This window comes from Monodon monoceros, unplaced genomic scaffold (genome assembly GCF_005190385.1).
Source record: "Monodon monoceros isolate NGI ecotype Baffin Bay Population unplaced genomic scaffold, NGI_Narwhal_1 Super_Scaffold_2, whole genome shotgun sequence".
In the NCBI taxonomy this organism is placed as follows: Eukaryota; Metazoa; Chordata; class Mammalia; order Artiodactyla; family Monodontidae; genus Monodon; species Monodon monoceros.
In genome coordinates, this window is record NW_021703776.1 from 56299332 (window position 1) to 56322964 (window position 23633).

General features: G+C 37.3%; 1 protein-coding gene across 4 annotated transcripts in view; it reads right to left on the bottom strand.

Annotated features, from left to right (window-relative positions):
• The window catches only part of SKAP2 (src kinase associated phosphoprotein 2), a 170861-nt gene that overhangs the window by 44305 nt on the left and 102923 nt on the right, over positions 1–23633 (bottom strand). For all 4 annotated transcript variants that reach the window (XM_029233503.1, XM_029233505.1, XM_029233504.1 and 1 more), the window contains 3 exons: positions 13985–14109; positions 13047–13110; positions 12553–12690 (listed from right to left, as the gene is read on the bottom strand). In XM_029233503.1, coding sequence (XP_029089336.1) covers positions 12553–12690; positions 13047–13110; positions 13985–14109 — 327 coding nt within the window. The remainder of the gene's footprint in view (positions 1–12552; positions 12691–13046; positions 13111–13984; positions 14110–23633) is intronic.

A 23633-nucleotide genomic window follows, 5' to 3' on the forward strand; every position in this document is an offset into this window, starting at 1 on the left:
GTTTTGTTGAACCTGTCCATTCTTATTAATCACTGCTTTAAACTAAGCAGCTTGAAGACTCTTAGGAAGCTAATATTCCCAGCTGACCTATCTGCAAAAATAGTGAAGCTTGATGCTCTCCTGCTGTAGACTGTCTCTATAGATGTATGTTCATGTAGGTAGACTCATGTGCGTGTGTGTGTGTGTGTGTGTGTGTGTGTGTGTGTGTGAGAGAGAGAGAGAGAGAGAAAGAGAGAGAGAGAGAGAGAGAGAGAGAGAGATATTTGCAGGGGGGACCTAAAGAAGTAAATGACTTTCTGTGAAGCTACAACAAACTTTATCATATTCTAGTTGATGAAAGCATAGAAGAATTAAAAACAAAAGCAGGCTCTGATCTGTTTATACTCTACATGGGAGGCAAATCATATTGGCAGAATGAAGACTCCAGTTAAAAAGTCTGATACAAAGGTGATGAGAAGCTATGCCTTGAAAATAATTATTGAGATTTCTCGATGTTAAAAGGTAAAGTACTCACTTATGTATAGATACAAAACCTATAGTGTGAATACCTGACCTTCTGGCACACTTTTAGGATTCTTCACCCAAGGTTCACAGAAAAATCTTAATAGCCCAGCTCCATTAGTGTGATTTTTCTCCTTGCTTTATAAATCTTAGCATTTTCTCTTTCTTTTTTTTTTGGTACGCAGGCCTCTCACTGTTGTGGCGTCTCCCGTTGCGGTGCACAGGCTCCGGACGCACAGGCTCAGCGGCCATGGCTCACGGGCCTAGCCGATCCGCGGCATGTGGGATCTTCCCGGACCGGGGCACGAACCCGTGTCCCCTGCATCGGCAGGCGGACTCTCAACCACTGCGCCACCAGGGAAGCCCTACATGTTAGCATTTTAATATGACTAGAGTGGTTGACATTTGCATACCTTCTGGTTCATAATTTTTAATACGTATTCTAATGGTTCCATAGGCAATGTAAACATAAATATGTGAGTCTGAAAATTTAGAATTTGGTGGTTAAATACTCCAAATCATCAATAATTTCTAGTGATTCTATTTGGTTCATTAAAAAAGAAATCTGGTCCTTTTTCCATAGGATCTTTTTCTCTTGTTAAAGCTTCTGTTCTTTCCTTTATCTTTTTAATCTTTTAAATGTATTTATTTTATAGTCTTTTTTTCAAGTTGTTCTCTCATCTCAAGTTCATTAGGGATTAATTTTCTCATTTATCTTATTCCTCACCATATCTCTCTAGATATGGTTCAAAGTACCATGCCACAAGTTTTTATCTGTACTATTTTCATTGTCTTTCAGAACTACATATTTTGTAATTTCCTTTGTGATTTCTTCTTTTAACTCATGAGCTATTCAGAAATTTATTTTTTAGCTCCAAACAGGAGCTTGGGTATTTTAAACTATCTTTTTAGTGCTGGGTTCTAACTAAATTTCATTGTAGTTAAGGAACATAGTCTGTATGATATAGATTCATTGAAATTTGTTGATATTTCAATTATGAACTTATATACTATAGTCAATTTCCATGAATATTCTATGTGCACTGAAAAGAACATATATGTTTTTAGATAGATTAAATCAATTTTAAAAAATTTTTTGGTTCAAATCTTCCATATAGTTACTAATTTTTTGCCTCCTTGGTTTATCAGTTTCTAAAAGTGGTATGTGAAAATCTCCCACAGTGATTGAGGATTTGTCAAACTTGTCTTATAAGTTTTTTCTTTATAGGCTTCAAAGTTATATAGTTAGATGCACTTAAACGTTATCTTCTTTTACTATTATTATATACTGACATTCTGTAGTCCTATTATGGCTTTATGCCTTACATTCTACACTATCTGATGTTAACACTGCTATAGTAGCTTTCTTTGAATAGGGTTGTCTGGTATATCTATTTTCATTCCCTTACTCTGAAAATTTCTATGTGGTTTAGTTTCAGGACTATCTCCTCTAAGAATGCTGCTAGATTTTTTTTAAAACCTCCAATGTGATAATTTCTGTCTTTTAATAGATTATTTTAATCAAGTTACATTTACTGTAATTATTTTTATATTTGGGCTTTTTTAAAACTATATTTTCCCTTTGCTCCTTTTCCTTTCTTCCTGCCTTCTTTTGGATTTAAAATTTTTTCTGTGATCATCTTTTATTTCCCTTCTGCTGCTTTGGGAACCCTAAGATTGCATTCCTACTTATTTAGTACTTACTCTGAAATTTTAACATGCATTTCCTAACAAAGACTACAATTACTCAGTATTTCTTTCCTCCTTCCTCCTGAATAAGACAACACTTGGCACACTGGCACTACCCCACATCTCCATCTTGCCCCAGCTAATTTTTAAAATTATAAGCTAAATTTAGGGTTAACTCTTTTTAAAATAAAAAAAAAAAGCTTGGGCTTCCCTGGTGGCGTGGTGATTGAGAGACTGCCTGCCGATGCAGGGGACACGGGTTCGTGCCCTAGTCCGGGAAGATCCCACATGCTGCGGAGCGGCTGGGCCCATGAGCCATGGCCGCTGAGCCTGCGTGTCCGGAGCCTGTGCTCCGCAACAGGAGAGGCCACAACAGTGAGAGGCCCACGTACCGAAAAAAAAAAAAAAAAAAGCTCATTGAAAAATAATCAATAATTAACATTACTGACATATTTTACCTATTTCTATGTTCACTATTGTTTCTTGGACTCTCCACCTTACCTCTGTGTTCACTTTTCTTTTGGCTAAAGTACATAGTGAGGAGCAGAACTGGGATTCAAAGCAATGTGTGTTTGCCTCCAAAGTCCTTGCGCAACCACAACAATTTACTGGTTACGGATACAGAGAAAGGTATTCTGTGTGTATGGGTCAGGGAGAGGAGCCAGTAGATAAGAGACAGATGGAGAGGAAGAGGGGAAGTGGAGGATGCCTTGAGAGAAGGTATCATGATAGTTTTGACACCGTCTGCCAGAAGACAGGATTCATATATCAGAAAAGCAAAAACAACTAACTCATGTCATGAGACACGAATAATATATATATGTATATATACATATATATATGTATACGACATAAATAAACATGGGGAATTAAGGATGTAGTCATAAGTCAAGGGGCTTGGGCCAGAAAGGGAAGGTGTAGCTGCACCCATTTAAGGCCTGTGTAAGAATGCAGAGGGATTTCTAGCACCTAGGTACAATGCCTGCCACATAACAGGTGCTCAAGAATATTTGTGGAATGAAAGAAGTAAAAGCAAGGAAGAAAAGAAAGAATGGAAATGGAAAAGGGAAGGGAGGAAAATAACAGAATGAGAAAAGGAAGAAGGTAATAAGGAAGCAGGAAGAAAATGAAAGGAAAGAAATTAAAAGAAAAGGTAGAAGAAAGTAAATGAAAAGAAGGATCTCTTTTTTTATTAAGTATAAACATTGCATATTTGTAAATGGGCTAAAAGAAGACAAAAGATTTATATCAAACTGTTAACAATGCTTACTTAGAGTAGAAGGTGAATGACTTTCACTTATTAACTTTATGTCCATCAGCAATATTTAAGATTCTTCTAGTGAGCATCTATTGTTCGTTAGTAAAGATTTAAAAGTTAAGACTCAGAAACAGCAAAAGGGAAATGTGCAGAGAATAATAAAGAACCACCTGATGTGGCATGGTGTGACATACCCTCAGGTGAGTGCATCTTCACTGATCCCCCCAGTAGGGCCCCTCAGGGACTCCCTGTTGACCTTCAGGAGCAGAGACCATTTTTCCTGCCATCTCAGGCCCATTAATCTCCTCAAAATCCAGGCCCCAAAAGGAAGAGAAACCCCATTATTGGATTTCCTCTCCTCTTAAAGCCACCTGTCAAATTCCAGGTGGCCTTGGAATTGCTTGGCCCTGCATTCTCCCAGGTGGTCTGACTCCCTTTAAGAAGATCCAATCCTTCGTCCATAGGTCTTTCACTTCAGCCTGAAATGAACAACCCTATCAGAATAGGATAAGCCAAGTGTCTATACAAGAAAGACACATATTTACAATATTAAAAAAAGACTCTCCCTTCACAGATCGCAGCTCATTAAAATAGAGAAAATGCTTCCCTTTTTTTTCTTTTTAATCTTTTTTTTTTTAAATCTTTCATAGGTTTCTCATTTCTCTAAGACTCCTCAGTCCCTTGAAGTAAACAGTGACAGACAAGTCTAGCTGGTCCCTTATGACATAGAGCCATTCTATATTTTCCTAGCTTTACTTATATAAGAAAACCTATGTTTTGTCCATAAAAATAAACTCATACAAAGCATGGGTTATGGGTTTTTACAACTCAAGAGACACAGATAAAAAGGTGATAAACCCTGGGCAATGTCTAAAGGCTTTTTTGGTTGTCACCTTATAGGGGTGCTACAAGCATCTAGTGGTGTAGACCAGGGATGCTGCTAAACATTTTACAATGCACAAGTCAGCCCCTACACAAAGAATTTTCTGGCCCAGAATGTCAACAGTGCTGAGGTTGAGAAACCCTGCGCTAAACCATCCTAATCACTCTCTAAAGGAGGAATTTTATCAGCCTCGTTATAGAGGAGGAAACTGAGAGCTGTAATGTCCCACAACCCAAGTCATATCGCCAGCATCTGGATCGGATCTGTTTCACTCCCTTAAACCCATGTATCTGCTATATTATCTTGAAGATGGAGATGACCTCCTCATTTCATAAATAAGGAAATTGAGGCTCAGATGCCAAGTGTCTTGCTCTGTATCTCACTGCTACTGGTGATTCTTTGTCCCTTCACAGTTCAAGGTCTGTGATGATGACTAATCACAAATGACTTCACCTCAAACCATGAAGCTGCCAACAAATGTCTCTTTCTCTTGTCCGTTAACCATTACACCCCTAGTAATTAACTTCTTGTTTCTGCTCCTTTAACACTGTAATCTAGTGGTTTTATTGCTCACATCTAATTCACTAGCTTAATCAACCATTATTCAGCTTCTTCTGTATGCTAAGCACTGTAAAGGTGCGGGATATAAATGGGTCAGAAGGCAAATGGAAGAGAACTGCAAGTTCAGGGGTTGGCAAACTATAGCTCAAAGAGTGCCTGTCTTTGTAAATAAAGTTTTATTGGAACACACACACACAAAAGGTGATAAACCAAAAGCCATCTATTATACCTCTATAACAGAGTTTCTCAACCTTGGCACTACTGACATTTCGGGGCAGATAATTCTTTGTAGTGGTGGCCGTACTGTGCTTTGTAGGATGTTTAGCAGCATCCCTGGCACCTACCCACTAGATGCCTGCAACACACACACACACACACACACACAGACACACACACACACAGACACACACACAAACACACACACACCAGTTGGGGCAACCAAAAATGCCTCCAGGAATTCAGTCATTAAATGTACCCTGGGGGCCAAAATCTCCCGTGGTTGAGAACCACAGAGGTAGCGCCAAGTTGCAAAAATAGGTTAGTTTATCTCTCTACAGTTAGAAATATATGTTTTGCACACACACAGGTATTTCGGGTTTTAATATCTATTAAACTATCTCTTGTAATGAAGAGAATTTGTTTGCAATGCCAACGGTAGAGAAAAGCAACATGACAAGCAAAATTATATCTCAAAGCTTCATGCTGTATTATGAAAGAGGCAACATTGAAGAGCCCTAAAAAAAATCACATTTATATTCAGCAAAGATAAAACTACAATTAGATGTGTGCGGTGACTCTAATTTATGGATGTTTTCCTTATATTGTATAACTTCAGATAACCTTCTCAGCAGAGTTCAGAGCTGAAACCATCCAAAAAATGATAATCTAGTTATCTATCGTACCATATAACAGGATACCATATCACCACACTTTATAATTCAGTACCATAGTTTAAGGAAAAGAAATGCCAGCAGGCTGCCTAGACTAACAATATTAAAAAGCTGAATATGGGTGATTCTGTGAAAGTCAACTGGCATCTTTCCATTGCATTCCAAAGAAGGAATGTGAAAAAAAATTATTTGGTGAAATCAGGAATGATGTTAATACCAGAGACTCCAGGGTCTTCTATAATCTTGTTATTGACTTGGTAATATGAGTGATAATTACTCAGCAAGAAAATAAAGCTAAAATGTATTTTGGGGGGGGGTTGTAACTATTTATTGATTAAGTTGGCTCTCATGTCATTTGCTGGAGATTGCTTCAAATTTAAGTACTCAAACACTGTTCTTTTTTATGGGTATATATATACATATATATATAATAGTTTCATGGAAAAATTTATAGCTGCAATTTACTTTATATGCCATTTTAGATGCAGATAGCTGGACTGAATAAATTTAAAATGTAATTGAATGACCAAAGAGTAAAAACGTCCTTTTCTGGCTTGGAATAGTTCAATCTATCATTACAATATTTTAAAAAAAAAGAATGAATTAACACTTTAAAAAAAAGGTTAATGGGATTAGAAATTTCTTGTCCTATTTTATGCTACCCTCTCTCCTCCTGTCCACTCTCCAGAAGAATTTCAAATGCGATTCCCCGGAAATCTACAGATTTAATAGGCTGAACAGGCATTTACCACTCTTGATACTAGGCCGATTTTATTGAGCCTACATCTTTAAAAATCTTTTTGTTGTGTTATTTCTGCAGAATTTCCTGACATTATAGAAAAAAATTACAGGTGACATGGTGACTAGAAGAGAAGAGCAAGCTGGGTTGGTTTCTGCAGCAATTTCCCAAGTATTGCTTTCCCCTTTCGAGATTCAAATTCAAACAAAAACCTTCTTCTGTATTTCTAATGAAAAAATGAGCAATAACTTCTGAAATTTGTGCTAAGCCAAATGAACCCATTACTGTGTTATGAAACAGTTTAACACACTTTGATCAAAATATTAGCTTTGCAAACATAAATATGCAATAGTAATATCACCACGTAATCAAACATGACTGGCCTATGCTAATAGGTACTAAGACATAAAAGATGTCAAAGCATTAGGATATTTGAAGAAAAGCCAAATGTCTTTAATATTCCCCAGAAATGGCATTGTCTCAATTCTTCTCTACATATGTATAAATACCCTAAATGCAAAGAACCTTACAAATTTATTCCTATTCTTTTGTGAAGTTAGTTAAAATTTAATGAACAAGAAATTAAAGAGAAGCTGCTGTAATAGTTAGAATATTCTAACTGAAAAACAATGAAACTATTTACACTCCCATAAAATTATAAACATTTTTCAAGGGATATTTTATAATACAATTTTTAAACAATGTTTTCTTCTTATTATTCTTGAGACTTAAAACACTGCATGTTTATTTCGCATTTTAAAAATACATTTATTTGGACTTCCCTGGTGGCACAGTGGTTGACAATCCGCCTGCCGATGCAGGGGACACGAGTTAGTGCCCCGGTCCGGGAAGATCCCACATGCCGCGGAGCGGCTGGGCCCGTGAGCCAATGGCCGCTGAGCCTGCGCGTCCGGAGCCTGTGCTCCGCAACGCGAGAGGCCACAGCAGTGAGAGGCCTGCGTACCGCAAAAACAAACAAACAAACAAAAAAAACATTTATTTGAGTAAGAGCTCTGCTTTCTCAGAAAAAGAACTTTGTGCTTTAAAGTAACATGTTGAATGCTTAGATTTTTCTTCAAACACATTTTATGCTTCATCTTTCAACTAAGAGGATTAATTTTCAACTACATGTAATGGACAGAAAATCGTGTTGAAATGATAGTATTAATTAATTCTGGGAGTTTAACCAGTAAGATTTCTGATATACACAGTTATTTGTACAGAACTGGAAAAATAACAACAGTTTATAAGTATGTTCACTGCTTTTCCACTGTTTTCACCTCCTCTCAAAATTATATTCATATTTCACAGAAGTGAAAGCAATTAGCTTAACTCTTCTCCTGAGAGACCATTTCTGAAAGAAAAAAAGTTGCTGTTCTAGTTTTAGATATTTAATCAAACAAAACCTCTAACTCTAAGAGCCAACTTCAGGGTTTTCACTAAAAAAAAAAAAACCCCTCTCTAGTGGGTGGCTCAAACTCGACCACCCTGAACTGTGCAGACACTGAAGTGGCTCTCGGTTACACTGGGAAAGAAGGAAGAACTAGACATTCCACAGCTGCCTACACCAGCTTCCTTCCCAGGGGCACAGTTGCAGGCTCTATCAAACTCAATCACTTTGTACAGCAACTGGGATCCCAGGCAGGGGCAAGGAATACCAGAGCAGCTTAGATTTCTTCCAGTACCACAGAAAGAAGTAAGACTACTTCAAGAGTAACCAGTTATTTACAATGATTATGTGGCCCCAGGCCAAAAAAAGTGATGAAGAAGAACATCTGTAGTGAGAGAAAATAAAAGATGTTTCACATTTTTAAGATTTCAAGCTACTTACAGGCACTCTTCCTTAGATCTTTAGTATGAAAGTGCTATAAATATGTGCTCTTTATTCCTGACCAATTTTTTATTTGGGGGGACGGGGAGAGGATAAGCAAGTTGAAGAAACACAGAACTTAATTAACAGTCAATTCAGCAATTGTAATGTAACCCATTCACTGCAGTGGTTTAAAGGAATGAAGTGTATATTGCAGTAATATCATATTTAAAGGTACTACACTCTTCCATTTTACATCAGTATACTTTCTCACAAGCTCTTCTGAACATAAAGACTAAAATAACTGTATTAGTGGTATGGTGTGACTAAAGACAAGCAGTCAGAGAATATTCTTCCCTACTTGAGGATAACCAAGGCTATGGCAGATGTCATTTCCTTGAGATAAATCAGAAAGGAAGGAGCTACAAACATATAGTTCTATTAAAATAATAGAAATATACAGATTACCATTCCCCACAAAATCATGCTTTTATAGTAATCATCTTCTGGTAGGGTAGTAAAAGACAATATATAGATGCATATTTTGAGTAATTTTTATAATATCTTAGATTTATAATCCCATTACAATCATTAATTCTTACTTGGTCAGAAAACCATTATTATAACTCCATATAATCACTTGCAGAATTTACCAGATATAATAATGAAAATTATAATGATGATGTGACAATTTATTGTGGGTGTGCTATGACTCAATGGTGAAAAACGAAACCATTTCCTCTAAAATCAGGAACAAGACAAGGTTGCCCACTCTCACCACTATTCTTCAACATAGTTTTGGAAGTTTTGGCCACAACAATCAAACAAGAAAAAGAAATAAAAGGAATCCAAATCAGAAAAGAAGAAGTAAAGCTGTCACTGTTTGCAGATGACATGATACTATACATAGAGAATCCTAAAGATGCTACCAGAAAACTACTAGAGCTAATCAATGAATGTGGTAAAGTAACAGGATACAAAATTAATGCACAGAAATCTCTTGCATTCCTATACACTAATGATGAAAAATGTGAAAGAGAAATTAAGGAAACACCCCCATTTACCACTGCAACAAAAAGAATAAAATACCTAGGAATAAATCTACCTAAGGAGACAAAAGACCTGTATGCAGAAAACTATAAGACACTGATGAAAGAAATTAAAGATGATACAAACAGATGGAGAGATATACCATGTCCTTGGATTGGAAGAATCAACACTGTGAAAATGACTCTACTATCCAAAGCAATCTACAGATGCAGTGCAATCCCTATCAAACTACCAATGGCATTTTTCATAGAACTAGTACAAAAAAATTTCACAATTTGTATGGAAACACAAAAGACCCCGAATAGCCAAAGCAATCTTGAGAAAGAAAAATGAAGCTGGAGGAATGAGGCTCCCTGACTTCAGACTATACTACAAAGCTACAGTAATCAAGACAGTATGGTACTGGTACAAAAACAGAAATATAGATCAATGGAACAGGATAGAAAGTCCAGAGATAAACCCATGCACATACAGTCAACTTATCTTTGATAGAGGAGGCAAGAATATACAGTGGAGAAAAGACAGCCTCTTCAATAAGTGGTACTGGGAAAACTGGACAGCTACATGTAAAAGAATGAAATTAGAACACTCCCTAACACCATACACAAAAATAAACTTAAAATGGATTTAAAGACCTAAATGTAAGGCCAGACACTCTTAAAACTCTTAGAGGAAAACACAGGAAGAACACTCTTTGACATAAATCACAGCAAGATCCTTTTTGACCCACCTCCTAGAGAAATGGAAATGAAAACAAAAATAAACAAATGGGACCTAATGAAACATCAAAGCTTTTGCACAGCAAAGGAAACCATAAACGACACAAAAAGACAACCCTCAGGATGGGAGAAAATATTTGCAAACGAAGCAACTGACAAAGGATTAATCTCCAAAATATACAAGCAGCTCATGCAGCTCAATAACAAAAAAACAAACAACCCAATCCAAAAATGCGCAGATCTAAATAGACATTTCTCCAAAGAAGATATACAGATTGCCAACAAACACATGAAAGGATGCTCAACATCACTAATCGTTAGAGAAATGCAAATCAAAAGTACAATAAGGTATCACCTCACACTAGTCAGAATGGCCATCATCAAAAAATCTACAAACAATAAATGCTGGAGGGGGTATGGAGAAAAGGGAACCCTCTTGCACTGTTGGCGGGAATGTAAATTGATACAGCCACTATGGAGAACAGTATGGAGGTTCCTTAAAAAACTACAAATAGGACTACCATACAACCCAGCAATCCCACTACTGGGCGGATACCCTGAGAAAACCATCATTCAAAAAGAGTCATGTATCACAATGTTCATTGAAACACTATTTACAATAGCCAGGACATGGAAGCAACCTAACTGTCCAACAACAGATGAATGGATAAAGAAGATGTGGATAAAGAAGATGTATTCCTAGAATACTACTCAGCCATAAAAAGAAATGAAATTAAGTTATTTGTAGTGAGGTGGATGGACTAGAGTCTGTCATACAGAGTGAAGTAAGTCAGAAAGAGAAAAACAAATACTGTATCCTAACACATATATATGGAATCTAAAAAAAAAGGTTCTGATGAACCTAGGGACAGGACAGGAATAAAGACGCAGACGTACAGAATGGACTTGAGGACACGGGGAGGGGGAAGGGTAAGCTGGGACGAAGTGAGAGAGTGGCATGGACATATATATACACTACCAAATGTAAAATAGATACCTAGTGGGAAGCAGCCGCATAGCACAGGGAGATCAGCTCGGTGCTTTGTGACCACCTAGAGGGGTGGGATTAGGAGGGTGGGAGGGAGATGCAAAAGGGAGGAGATATGGGAATATATGTATATGTATATGTATAGCTGATTCACTTTGTTATATAGCAGAAACTAACACAACATTGTAAAACAATTATACTCCAATAAAGATGTTAAAAAAAAAAGAATATGTAGATGCATATTTTGAGTAATTTTTTTAATATCTTGGATTTATAATCCCATTACAATCATTAATTCTTACTTGGTCAGAAAGCCATTATTATAACTCCATATAAGCATGTGCAGAATTTACCAGATATAATAATGAAAATAATAATGATGATGTGACAATTTATTGTGGGTGTGCTATGACTCAAGCACTGTGCTGAGGGCTGTAGATCCATGATGTCATTTACTACCACCCCCCTTATGAAATTATCATTATTTTATAGATGACAAAATTGACTTTTAAGGTCACTGAGCTAGTAAATGGTATAGTCAGAATTTAAACCTTTTGACTCTAAAGTCCATGTGCTAGTTACTATGCTCTGCTTACTACACTGAACATCACATTTGTATGTTAATTTTGAACACTTTAGGTATTGTTAAATCATTTGTAAAGGTTTATACTGTTGTTAAATTGTTCTATTCAAAGAAAAATAGCCTTTCTATATGAGATGTCAGTTAAATATCACACATATTACTTATAATCCTTTTTCTTTCTCTAATGGCTGATTTTTTTAATAACCAGAAAAAGGCTCATTTTAACCTAGAGTAGTAGTAACGTAATAATTCCCTAAATGTTCCTTCTGTTTTAGGTTGACCCTCAAAATTACAAGCCAAAGAGCTAATAGACAATTAAATTTATATTACATAACAGATACTGAGGCATATAAACACTAAACCATGCCTGAAAATGCAGAATGATAAAATATCAAGTACGAAAACTTCAAGCCTCAAAAGGCCTTTGTTTATAGTTCAACGATATTCCTCCAAGACAATGCAATACACTACAGCAAGGAGGAATATATGAGGCAGAAGTTGTTGACATATGGGGTGTGCACAGAACTTCTGGTTAATGGAAGTTCCAAGATGTATAAATAAAAAATGATGTGTGAGTTGCTGGAAAAAACTGTAAGGCAAGTCAATTTTTTAATTAAAAAATTATGTAGCATAAACAATGTTAATGAGCCAAAAGTCCCATGAGATTAGGACTGTATCTGCTTCATTTTAACATTCCATTCACTTTTCACAAAAGTATATCCACTCACTTGAAATACCTCAAGCAGAGCCCTTTTCGTAAAACAGTTTTGAAGATTTTCTTTGTCCTTGTTTTTAATAGCTCATCATTTTCTTCTCTTGATGATATATGACATTAAAAAAAAATCCCTAAAATCCTTAAGTGAATCACCATAAATAAATACCTGGAAGTTCTTCATAAATTTCATCGTCAATTGGCTGGCTGCTTGCTGGTGAACTGCTGACTGGTAGAGGATGATCAACATCATCATATAAGTCTCCTCTTTCATCATCATCCTCAGGAATAACATCAGACCCCATATCTACAAAACATGTTTCAGGAAGCAGAATTTTCAAGAATGCAAAAGAGGTTTTCAAAACCCTATTACCTAAATAGAGGCAGCCCTACAAAGTCGCAATATTGTTATATGCTATATCCTTAACTTAAACATTTAAAAAAACTGATTGTGGTGTAAACATGTGAATTTCAAAGTTGCCATATGGTACTTGCAGAAAAGATGCTTTTATTAATCTGAAGCAAATGGTATGTATTAATACCAGTCATGTTCTTTTAGTCATTTCTCACAGAAGTCAATAAGTTTCTTTGTATGAAACTCCAACTTATTCAGTTATTCAGTACTTAAAGACTGTAATAACTTGTTCAATTGATTGCTCTTACCTTGTAATACAAAGTTCAGTTGCTGTACCCATTCTTCGGCATCTTTGGGAGAAGCTGCTGTGAACTAATAAAAAACAAACGATAGCAATAAAAATCACCACCGTAATGAAAGGTATATGTTGCATTCTTTCCATTTCTTTAAGACCATTAGTAATTCTCTTCACGTCTAGTACTACTTTCCTTGCAAGGATGCTTCTTATAATGTACAGTTAATTTTGACAAATTTACGTAATCGAAGCAGAGGATCATGGATTTGAAACTGTGATCAGCAGCTGGCAGCTGTGCAGGAAAAAAAGCTGCTTCTCTTCATCAATGTCAAAGACAGAACTGATGAACAAAATTTGCCCTTGACAATTAGAAGACACCCATGAATTTCTTTAGACCCCTGGGTACAGCTTTCTTAAAAATGTTCTTGTCCGATTCCAACACACTACCTGACAACTTAATTAACTGGCTTTCAACTGCAATCTCAGATATTTGAAACTTATTAAACATGCATTCCATATTGATGCTGGCTGATAGCTCTTGAATTGCAGAGCTGATGTGTGCCTTGGCCTTCCTTTTCTCCCACAAGCCTAAGCAATACAATATGCATGAACGTTCTGATATTTCTCTTTTGATAATTTTATTCTTTCTGCCATGTAATCCTTTTAAGAAATCACACAGTTCCATTAAAATAGACATAAAACGCAACATGTGAAGTAATTGATAAATTACATATCTCCTGTTCGTTCTCTCAAGAAGATATCACTTGAACTAATCTGGAATTTTTTAAAAACTTGATTTCCCCTTATACAAATGTTTAATGTATAAAACCCAGTATTTTTTATTATTATTAACATGTCAGAAAGAGTTGTTTGAACAAAATGTTAATGTCTTTAAAAATGAAATCAGGAAGTTTTATCAACTTAATTTCAAGGCATCATAAAAACTCCAACCTGATAGATACGTTTATCAGGAGCAAAGATTTCAAAACAGCAATCTTTCTTTCCATCCTTCCTAAGACTGTTATTCATTCTGACATTGTAGCCTTCTATTGCAAATTCACCTTTCTGTTGTTTGTCTGTTGAAGATAAAACGAAAGTTAGAATTTCATTTACTATAGTGAATATAAATATCCAGTTGATTAGCTTTTATTTAGATTTTTTTGGATAGAATATTTTTTGGTCATACTGCTTTCACAGTATAATATTTAAGTAACATTTCTAGGTATTACTTTTAATTCTAAAATTACAGAGTTACTTGGAATGGTTGGTTTTAAGAAGGACATCTAAGGGAACCAAAAGAAGAGGCCTGCAGATAATGGTCTTATTCAGAAGGAAGTATGGAAATATGACAAATTTCATGTAGGGAAAATCCAAGAATTGGAACTTAGAACTTGCTAGACAAACCCACTACAAATCCGTGGCTCTTTCAGGTTTGGTAAGCCAGTGGGAAAACCCATCTAGTTGAAAGCTTGCTGGGCTTTTATTTACTACTATCTCCTCTCATCACCACCCTCCAACCTCCCCACCCCGCAAAAGCCCCTAAAACACAACTTTTTTTTTCTTTAAATCTCCTAAATTGGTACAAATCAAACTCTAAATTTAAAAAGCAAAGCAAAACAAAACTGCTAATTATAAAAAGATGTGAGGGGAAAAACAAAGTATTTGAATGGAGAGGAGTGGTAAAGCAAGTACAGAAGCATATCTTACCAAAACAAAACAAAAGTAGGTTTCTTAACCAGTCAGTGAACAGTTAAACTAGTAAAGCACATTTGAATCCCATATGATGAAAAGTCAAAAGAAAAGATGACTTCAGTTTTAGTCAGATATTACTTTAAAAACAATGAAGTAGGAATAAAACAAAGGATTTAATACTTAAACTAAAAATAAAATTAGTCACCTTTCCTACTTTATCCAGTTATACAATTCTGAGAGAAAAGAGGCACTGCTATAGGTTTACTTCCTAGATTAACATACAATATTAAAATCATGAGTGAGGACAACTGTCTCTTTTACTGAGCTCAGGGGAAATATAGAAATGCTTCCACATCGTGGGGTGCAGGGCTCTCTCAGCTTAGTGTGCCCGTAAAATATGTATCTCCTTTTCTTTTTTTTTTTTTTTTTCTTTTTTTTTTTCTTTTTATTTTTTCTCCTTTTCTTAAATGTACTAATTTAATGCCTGAAGTTACAGGCATTTTTAAAAGGTCATCAAGATCATATCTGGTTCAAAACATCAAAGGCAAAAAATCTGAGTTAGTAATTTCTGACTTAAATCTGGACATTCTAATCATATTTAGTCATAATTTACAACTCTTTGGATGATTGAAAAAACAATTCAAATTCAAAATTTGAAGTTTGCTTTGTGGAAAACGTCTGCAATAAACTCTATGAGATGAAAACTATAAAAATCAGAGCAGCATTTCCCAAAGTGTGTTTATGGGATATTAACAGGTTTCTATGATCAAATAAGTTTGGGAAATGTTGAATTAAACAAAGTTAAGCAGGTTTTGTTAGTCCAGCCTTCTTAAGGCCCTTAATATATTTGATCAAATTTCTATGAGAAAGATTTAGTGTGCAGCATTTCCCCAAATTATTTGTCAGTGAAACCATTTTTTAACAGAATATTTTATGGAACTGGTACTCACATAACATATTTTGCAAAATACCTAACAAAAAAAATAATACTGGGGAAAAGGTATTAAAATAATAATGGTTAAGCACTGTTGGTTCTTCTAAAATTCTCAAAGAAAACTAAGTCATTCATTCACTCATTCAACAAATTTACGCTGAGCACTTAAAACAAACAAAGGAGCATTATAGGTATGGTGAGACAAAAGCCAGTAACACTGTACCAGACCTTTCCCCCTTTGCCACTGAAACAGACACCCCACACACCTTCCCACACACCCAGTACAGATATAATTGCTCCAGGAATATTAGTCAGTGATTCACTACACTGCAAAAGGATTTAATTTTCACAATAAAAAATGGAAGTAGTTGGAAGCAAATATCAAAGCCATACAGGATACTTTTGAGAGATTTCCTTAAATTTCTCAGGAAAAAAACAGGATATTCAAGGACCAGTTGGAGGAAAGAAAAATTCATAACTCTCAGTAGCTTTTGCAAATCCATAACCATAAAGTAGCCATATTTCCAATTAGCCAACGTGAGACAGGAAGTTCACGACACAAAATGGGCAGACATGGGTATGCTAAGACTCTGCTCTTCTCCATTTACATTAGCTTCTCTTCAAGGCCCAGAAGAAAGAGAAAACCTTAGCATCACATGGCAATCTATAGCAATTTACATATAGGCTAGTTTGACAGTGCTTTCTGGGGTAGTTTCAAAGACACCTGTTGACTTAAAAATAGGTACATGCCATGGGCTTCCCTGGTGGCGCAGTGGTTGAGAGTCCACCTGCCGATGCAGGGGACACGGGTTCGTGCCCCGGTCCGGGAAGATCCCACATGCCGCGGAGTGGCTGGGCCCGTGAGCCATGGCTGCTGAGCCTGCACGTCCGGAGTTTTAAGTGCCCAAACTCTCTAAAATGTTGGTTTTTATAACTGAAATCATTCTGAAATATATACTTCCCTGACTTTTCAAACAATTCTGTTAAACGTAATTTAACTTTTTCTTGATCGAGTAGTATTAATCTGAGTATTAGTTTTTATAGTATATTACAACACGTTGATACCCTCAGGATTTTTGAGGTGTCTGTCCCTCTATTACATTTTCCTCAGCTTCTATTTCACACTTTAACTTTGCCTATATCAATGCTGTTCGAATTTAATGTCTACAGCACTGAAGGCTGCCAGGAGAAACGAGATAATGAAATCTATTAAATCAGTAACTTAATTTTACACAATTCTAATTCAGTAGGTTTGAGGTAAAAAGCAGTTGGCTCTGATCTCTTACAAAACAAAATGTATGAGGTTAATGATGCTATTTCCTCCTACTTTTTCACTGGCTTTAGGTTTACAGCTGTGTTCTGGGGGTTTTAAGTGCCAAAAAGACAGATCTTTTTTTTTTCTTTTTCTAAAAATGCAGAGCACCGGCTCTAGGTGCGTGGGCTTCAGTAGTTGTGGTGCACCGACTTAGTTGCTCTGCAGCATGTGGGATCTTCCTGGACCAGGGCTCGAACCTGTGTACCCTGCATTGGCAGATGGATTCTTAACCACTGCACCACCAGGGAAGCCCAAAAAGACAGATCTTATTTGCTGAACTCCTTCTATATGCCAGAAATTTAATACAGCAATCTCATATATACCTTGTAATAATTCTAAGACAAAGAAGGTATTTATTATATCCCCAGCACTGATGGGGAAAAAGAAAACTTAAACAACTTGCTTACAGCCACACAACCAAAGTAGTAAAAGCCAGGACCCTAATGTAAGTCTGATTCTAAAACCTTGCTTTTTCAACCATTTCACATTGTCTCCTAGAAAGGTGTTTCTCAAAGTGTATTTCAAGAATCACCTATGTTAGAATCATCTTGGATGTCTGTTAAAAACAGAGAAATGGCTACCACTCTGCACTTGCTGTATAGGATTCCCCGGGGGTGAGTCCACGAAACTAAGTTTTTAGCAAACACCCCAGGTGATTTTGATACACACTAACGTTTGAAAAACCACTGTTTTAGAACATGTAATTTATGAAGTCTCAGTAGAGACGATAAGCGTTATAGCTTGCATTTCCTCCTGCAACTTGGGCCCAACTTTCTCAGCTTGCTTTATGGGCTCCGGTACCTTTGCCTATCTCTTAAACAGCCATGATGGGTTATGCTCTAAATCCTGTTCTTTTCCTGCTGTACCGTTTTCACTGGGCAACCTCATCCAATCCCAGGGATTAAATTCCTATCAATATGCTTGTGACTCATAGTTCTCTATTTTCAGTCCAGCTTCAGAACTTAATATCCATATCTGTTTTTTTTTTGCAGTACGCGGGCCTCTCTCTCACTGTCGTGGCCTCTCCCGCTGCAGAGCACAGGCTCCAGACGCACAGGCTCAGCGGCCATGGCTCACAGGCCTAGCCGCTCCGCGGCATGTGGGATCTTCCCAGACCGGGACACGAACCCGTGTCCCCTGCATCGGCAGGTGGACTCTCAACCACTGTGCCACCAGGGAAGCCCAATATCCAAATCTTCACCTGCTTACTATACATGTTTCATCTCTTGAATGTCCTATAGGCACAATGAATATAACTTGCCCACAATGGAGATCATCTTATCCCCACTCCCACTCTACTTGTGATCTTTCTTGTCGTGTCCTCCTTCTCAATAAGCAGTACCTGCATTAATTGAAGCCCCCAAACCAGAAAATTGAGCATCATTCTTCATTTCTCCCTTTTCTTCATCAACTGAGACACCACATTCTCTCCCTCCACCCCACTGCCATCTTCCAAAACCCAGTCAGTCCTCGTTTCATTGCAAATATGCTTGCTTTTTCTCTTTTTTGCTGCCTCTCAGAAAATATGCTTAAAACACCAACCACTCTCTTATCATTCAAAATACAGTATAAATATAGCAACTAAATAATTCTAAATCATTTAGTATCCCTATGAGTTGTGAGCATTTGTCATTTGAGGATCCCCAGCATCTCATAGTCCTGAGATCATCAGGGGGCAGAGCCAACTTCCCACCACAGAAGCTGGAGGGAGGTTTAGATTTTCCCTGTTCCAGATCAGTCAAGTAGATGCTCCAGCCTGGGACCTAAATCTGAACTGAATAACAAAAGAATCAGGGGAGAGCTCAGAATCCACTTCTGTTAGCAGTGGCATTCACTGATTGGTGGCAGTGCACACAACATCACGAGTCCTGGCTTGGCAGGGCCACCAGTGAGTCCCAGTCAGACTGTCCCTGGAGGTGTGGATTGGGCTGAAGTTCCAGCCACCTCACCTCCCTTAGTCCTTGACTGCTTTTCCGAGCCTGGTTGTTTAGCCTTCCCATCAAATCTGTCTGAGAGTTGATATTCTCCCAATAATTTCCTTTCCTGTATAAACAAAGTTGGTTTCTCTTGTTTATACCAATAATGCTAATTTGGTACACATGACTAGCAAACGGAAAGATATGAAATGTGTTCAGAAATTTTTGATAATATCTGCTTCTTATATTTAAAAAGGCCTTTCCCTCTTAGTGAATAACTCATGCTATTTCCATAAGTATTAATGCTCACTAGTAAGAAAGAGGGAAACATGCCCGTTAATACTAAACCTCCCACTAAACTTTATCCAACTGACTAGTAAGTTGTTCTAAGCCCTCAGTTAAAGACACATGAACATTTTCCTTGTTTATATAGCTCACAGAAATACAGCTGCCAATGCTAATTCTGTCACTTGAAATATACTTCCAGTGTTCCAAGATATACCATGAGGAAATATCAAATTATTACTATTTTAAGTGAAAAACACTGTATGCCATATATATTTATTACTTAAGGGCCCCAAAGGGCTCTGAATAACAAACATAGGCAATACGTATGGGTCCAAAGGGAAGCGCTTTAGTTAGAATTAAAAGTTTCGCTCATACGGTCTGGTGGCAGGAAATTTTAGGTATTTATAAAACCTTTTTTTTTTTTTCCTTTAAAATAAAAGTACACTGCAAGTGGGAATTCCCTGGTGGTCCAGTGGTTAGGACTCCACACTTTCACTGTCAAAAGCCTGGGTTCAATCCCTGGTCAGGGAACTAAGATCCTGCAAAACACAGCGGCCAAAAAAAAAAAAAAAAGTACACTGCAAGCATAAGAACCAAGTGGTTTTTGTATACCACCACATACTTTCAACCATAGGAATAAACTTGATTTAAAAAACAGTGTAGTATGAGGTAGCTGTGAATGGAGAATAAATAAATTACAAGAAATTAAATTTCTCGTAGACCAGAATTTAAAACCATGTTTCTAGTTTTTTTGGCTATACCTACTGTTTTCTCCCACAACTGAAATTCAGATAATAATTATGATATGGTCTATTAGACTATACATACAGCTATTGTTAAGATAAACATTACACAGGGGCTTCCCTGGTGGCACAGTGGTTAAGAATCTGCCTGCCAATGCAGGGGACACGGGTTCGAGCCCTGGTCCAGGAAGATCCCACATGCCGCGGAGCAACTAAGCCCGTGCACCACAACTACTAAGCCTGCGCTCTAGAGCCCACGAGCCACAACTACTGAGCCCTGCGTGCCTAGAGCCTGTGCTGCACAACAAGAGAAGCCACCGCAATGAGATGTCCGCGCACCGCAACTAAGAGCAGCCCCTGCTCGTCGCAACTAGAGAAACCCGCACGCAGCAACAAAGACCCAATGCAGCCAAAAAATACATAAATAAAATAAATAAATTTTTTAAAAAAGATAAACATTATACAGAGAATATCTTACTATCTTATACATGTTATCCTCTTAGGGCCTCCTACAATAATTACAGAATTAATGACACTGCTGCTACCCATGCAACGTCATGCAACGTGAGAATGGCTAAAAACATAACCTGCGGCTCCTTCATGCACTTAAGGTGCTAAACAACTCTCTGGATTCCCAGCCACTCTCAGTTTCAAAACACATCTTGCCTCCAGTCTTACCTTCTTCTGACAGCTGTCAACGTGATCTTTCCAACATCCAAAGTTTGTCATGCCATCTACTTACCTGCAATGCTTAGAAACATTAACTGTCCCTTAGACAAAAAAGGCCAAACTCCTGACCAGGGAATTTACCAGCTTGGCTCCTCCTCTTCCAGTCTCACCAGCCCTCACTCACCCACTGTGCCAGTGAGCCGGCTCCTGCATATCATACTGTTTCATGGGTCCTCTGTGCCCACTCCTCTGAGCCAGTGTGTGATACCACTTAGCACTAATAATACCCGGCACATAGATTTTCAAAGAATATTTACTGCTACAGATGTTGCTGTATCTATTACACACAGACAGGTACAGTAACATCTATATATCTGTGTACTTACAGCAGTGCAGATCTATTAAAAATATATTACTTTCAATCTATCTATGTATACACACACACACATCTCTTCAATCTATATACAGATGTATAGATACATTTTAAATCAAACTGTGTCCTGGTTTATTGCAAACCAACAGGGCTCATCATCATGAGACCTTTAAATAGGACTTAGTTTGTACATGAATATTTCCCCATATTGATGAAGTCCTTCTAAGTATCAGATGTACATTTTAACTTCTCTGTACTGCTACAGGGTAATAAAGGTCTTTTATTTAACATTCATTTTGATAGAGTTTAAAGTTAGTATTTGCGTATCAGAATTATTTCATTTCTATCATGTCAAAATTATTTCTATTTCTTAAGGAATAACAAAGATATCATCCTTCTTTACACAAACAAAATTATAGTATGAATTTTTTTAATATCAGATTTAATTTACATATTTTGTATATATTCATGATATAATTATAAAATGCTGATGCCCTGACCCAGGAATTTGCCTCTATCAAATGAACCAGGAAAAAAGGTAAGCTTTTATGGCTGTTACTAAAGTTGTTGTTATAAAACAACAGAACTTCCAATTATACAAACACTGTCACTTTAACAATAATTTTAAATATTAAAAGAGAACTATGATGCTATTTCAACATCAAAACACTTTATAATTGTCATCCACACTGAACAGCTACGTCCTATTTTTCCTATCAGCGGTGAAATAATGAGTGAAGTGAGAGAGCAGAGAGGTCAATTTCAATGAAAAATTTTACTTCCCCGCCAATGTAAAAGTTTTGTTAGTTTAAATTATCTGTATTAAGCCCAATTTTCTACTGACTTTTATTATACATTGAAAAGGTACTACAATGAAAAAGTTACAACCACATGATATAATAAATAACTTCTGATATACATTTAGAATGACTCTTGGTAGGACCAAGGCTACTTGCAGCTGCCACATACTAGATGGCACTAGAATTTTCTTTAATTGGGTACTTGGGGTAGGGGCAGCAAAACTCCTTAAGTGGGAAGGAAAGAGATACTACAAACTACTCCCCCCTTAAAAAGTAGGAGGAGATAAGTTTCATAATGCTGATTCAAGATCATATGGAGGTTAAACAGAAAAACAAAAAACAAAACCCTGAGGGCTTCCCTGGTGGCACAGTGGTTGAGAGTCCGCCTGCCGATGCAGGGGACACGGGTTCGTGCCCCGGTCCGGGAAGATCCCACATGCCGCGGAGCGGCTGGGCCCGTGAGCCATGGCCGCTGAGCCTGCGCGTCCAGAGCCTGTGTTCCACAACGGGAGAGGCCACGACAGTGAGAGGCCCAAGTACCGCAAAAGACAAAAACAAAACCAAAAAAACCCCCTGAAAACATGAGTTTGGAACAGGTTCCTAAATGGGCCATCATTTACAGGTGTGTTGGAAGGGCTGCTAACTACCAAGTTGTGGAAAGAACATGGCTTTGGAGCTGGAGGGGCCTGCACTAAATCCTCCATGTGCCTCTCGGCTTCCTATGATAACCTCTCTTGCGTAGACTAGTTCAGTGTCCCCCTAAGTGATCCTGCTGACCCAGTTTCTAACCATTCCAATCCATGCCCCACAATATTATCACAATTATTTCCTAAAAACCAATTCTGGTCATAGAGCCCTGTGCTTAAAAGCCATATTCAAGATAAAATAGCTAGCAAGGACCTTATTCTCATAAGGCTCTTGTCAATCTGATCCTAACCCGCTTTTTTAGCCTTTTATACACTCTCCCCTCATTCACTGTATGCTCTGCCTTGATTCCAATTCTGATCTCATCCAAGGCCTTTCGAAACTCAGAATCTTTGCCATTCTGCTGCCTGGAATGCCCATTTTACCCTTTTTCATCCAACCAACTCCTCATTTTTTAAGGCCCAATGAAGGGTCCTCTCCACTAGGAAGTATTCTTTAACTCCCTCAGGAAATTACCCAACCCCCCTTTGTGATCCAAAGATATTTTATTTAAATCACTTACTGTACCGCATTGAAATTACCTGCCCAGCCCCGAGTGATCCCATGACTTCCTCTCTTCTCTTACTGATACCCACACAACTCCAACTGAGAGTACCTGTAAGGCAGGATTATCTTTGGATCCCCCATGCCCAGGATGTATCAAGTACCCAATAAATGTTTACCAAATTAAAAAATGAATAAATCAGTGAGTGAAGGACTACCTTAATGGCAGTCTGAGCATCTAGGACCCAAGAAGTTTGATAAATGAGATTCATGACAATGAGATTCAAATGAAGAGGAAACAGATGAAACGAAGGATGTGATTTCAGAAAGTGATAAAGTATGTTTTGTTAAGATATATGGGTGGGTGGGTGGGTGGGTGTGTGTGTGTGTGGGTGTGTGTGTGTATATAAAACTTAAAGTCCCCAAATGGCCATGAATAATAAATACAGATAATATTTAGGGGTACAAAGGTAAGAGTATTATTTACCCTACAGGCTGGAACTACTCTTTCTAAGCCATTATTATCTTGATGGGTCAAAATGTTTTTTGGCACATACTGTAAGTTAGAAAATGTGAACTATGTATCTGTCAAACAGTAACAAAGTACAATTTAACCTAGTACGTGGTATCAACTCCTCTGTGCCTCTACAATCCATTTATCTAAATCCTACTTAGTTGGAGG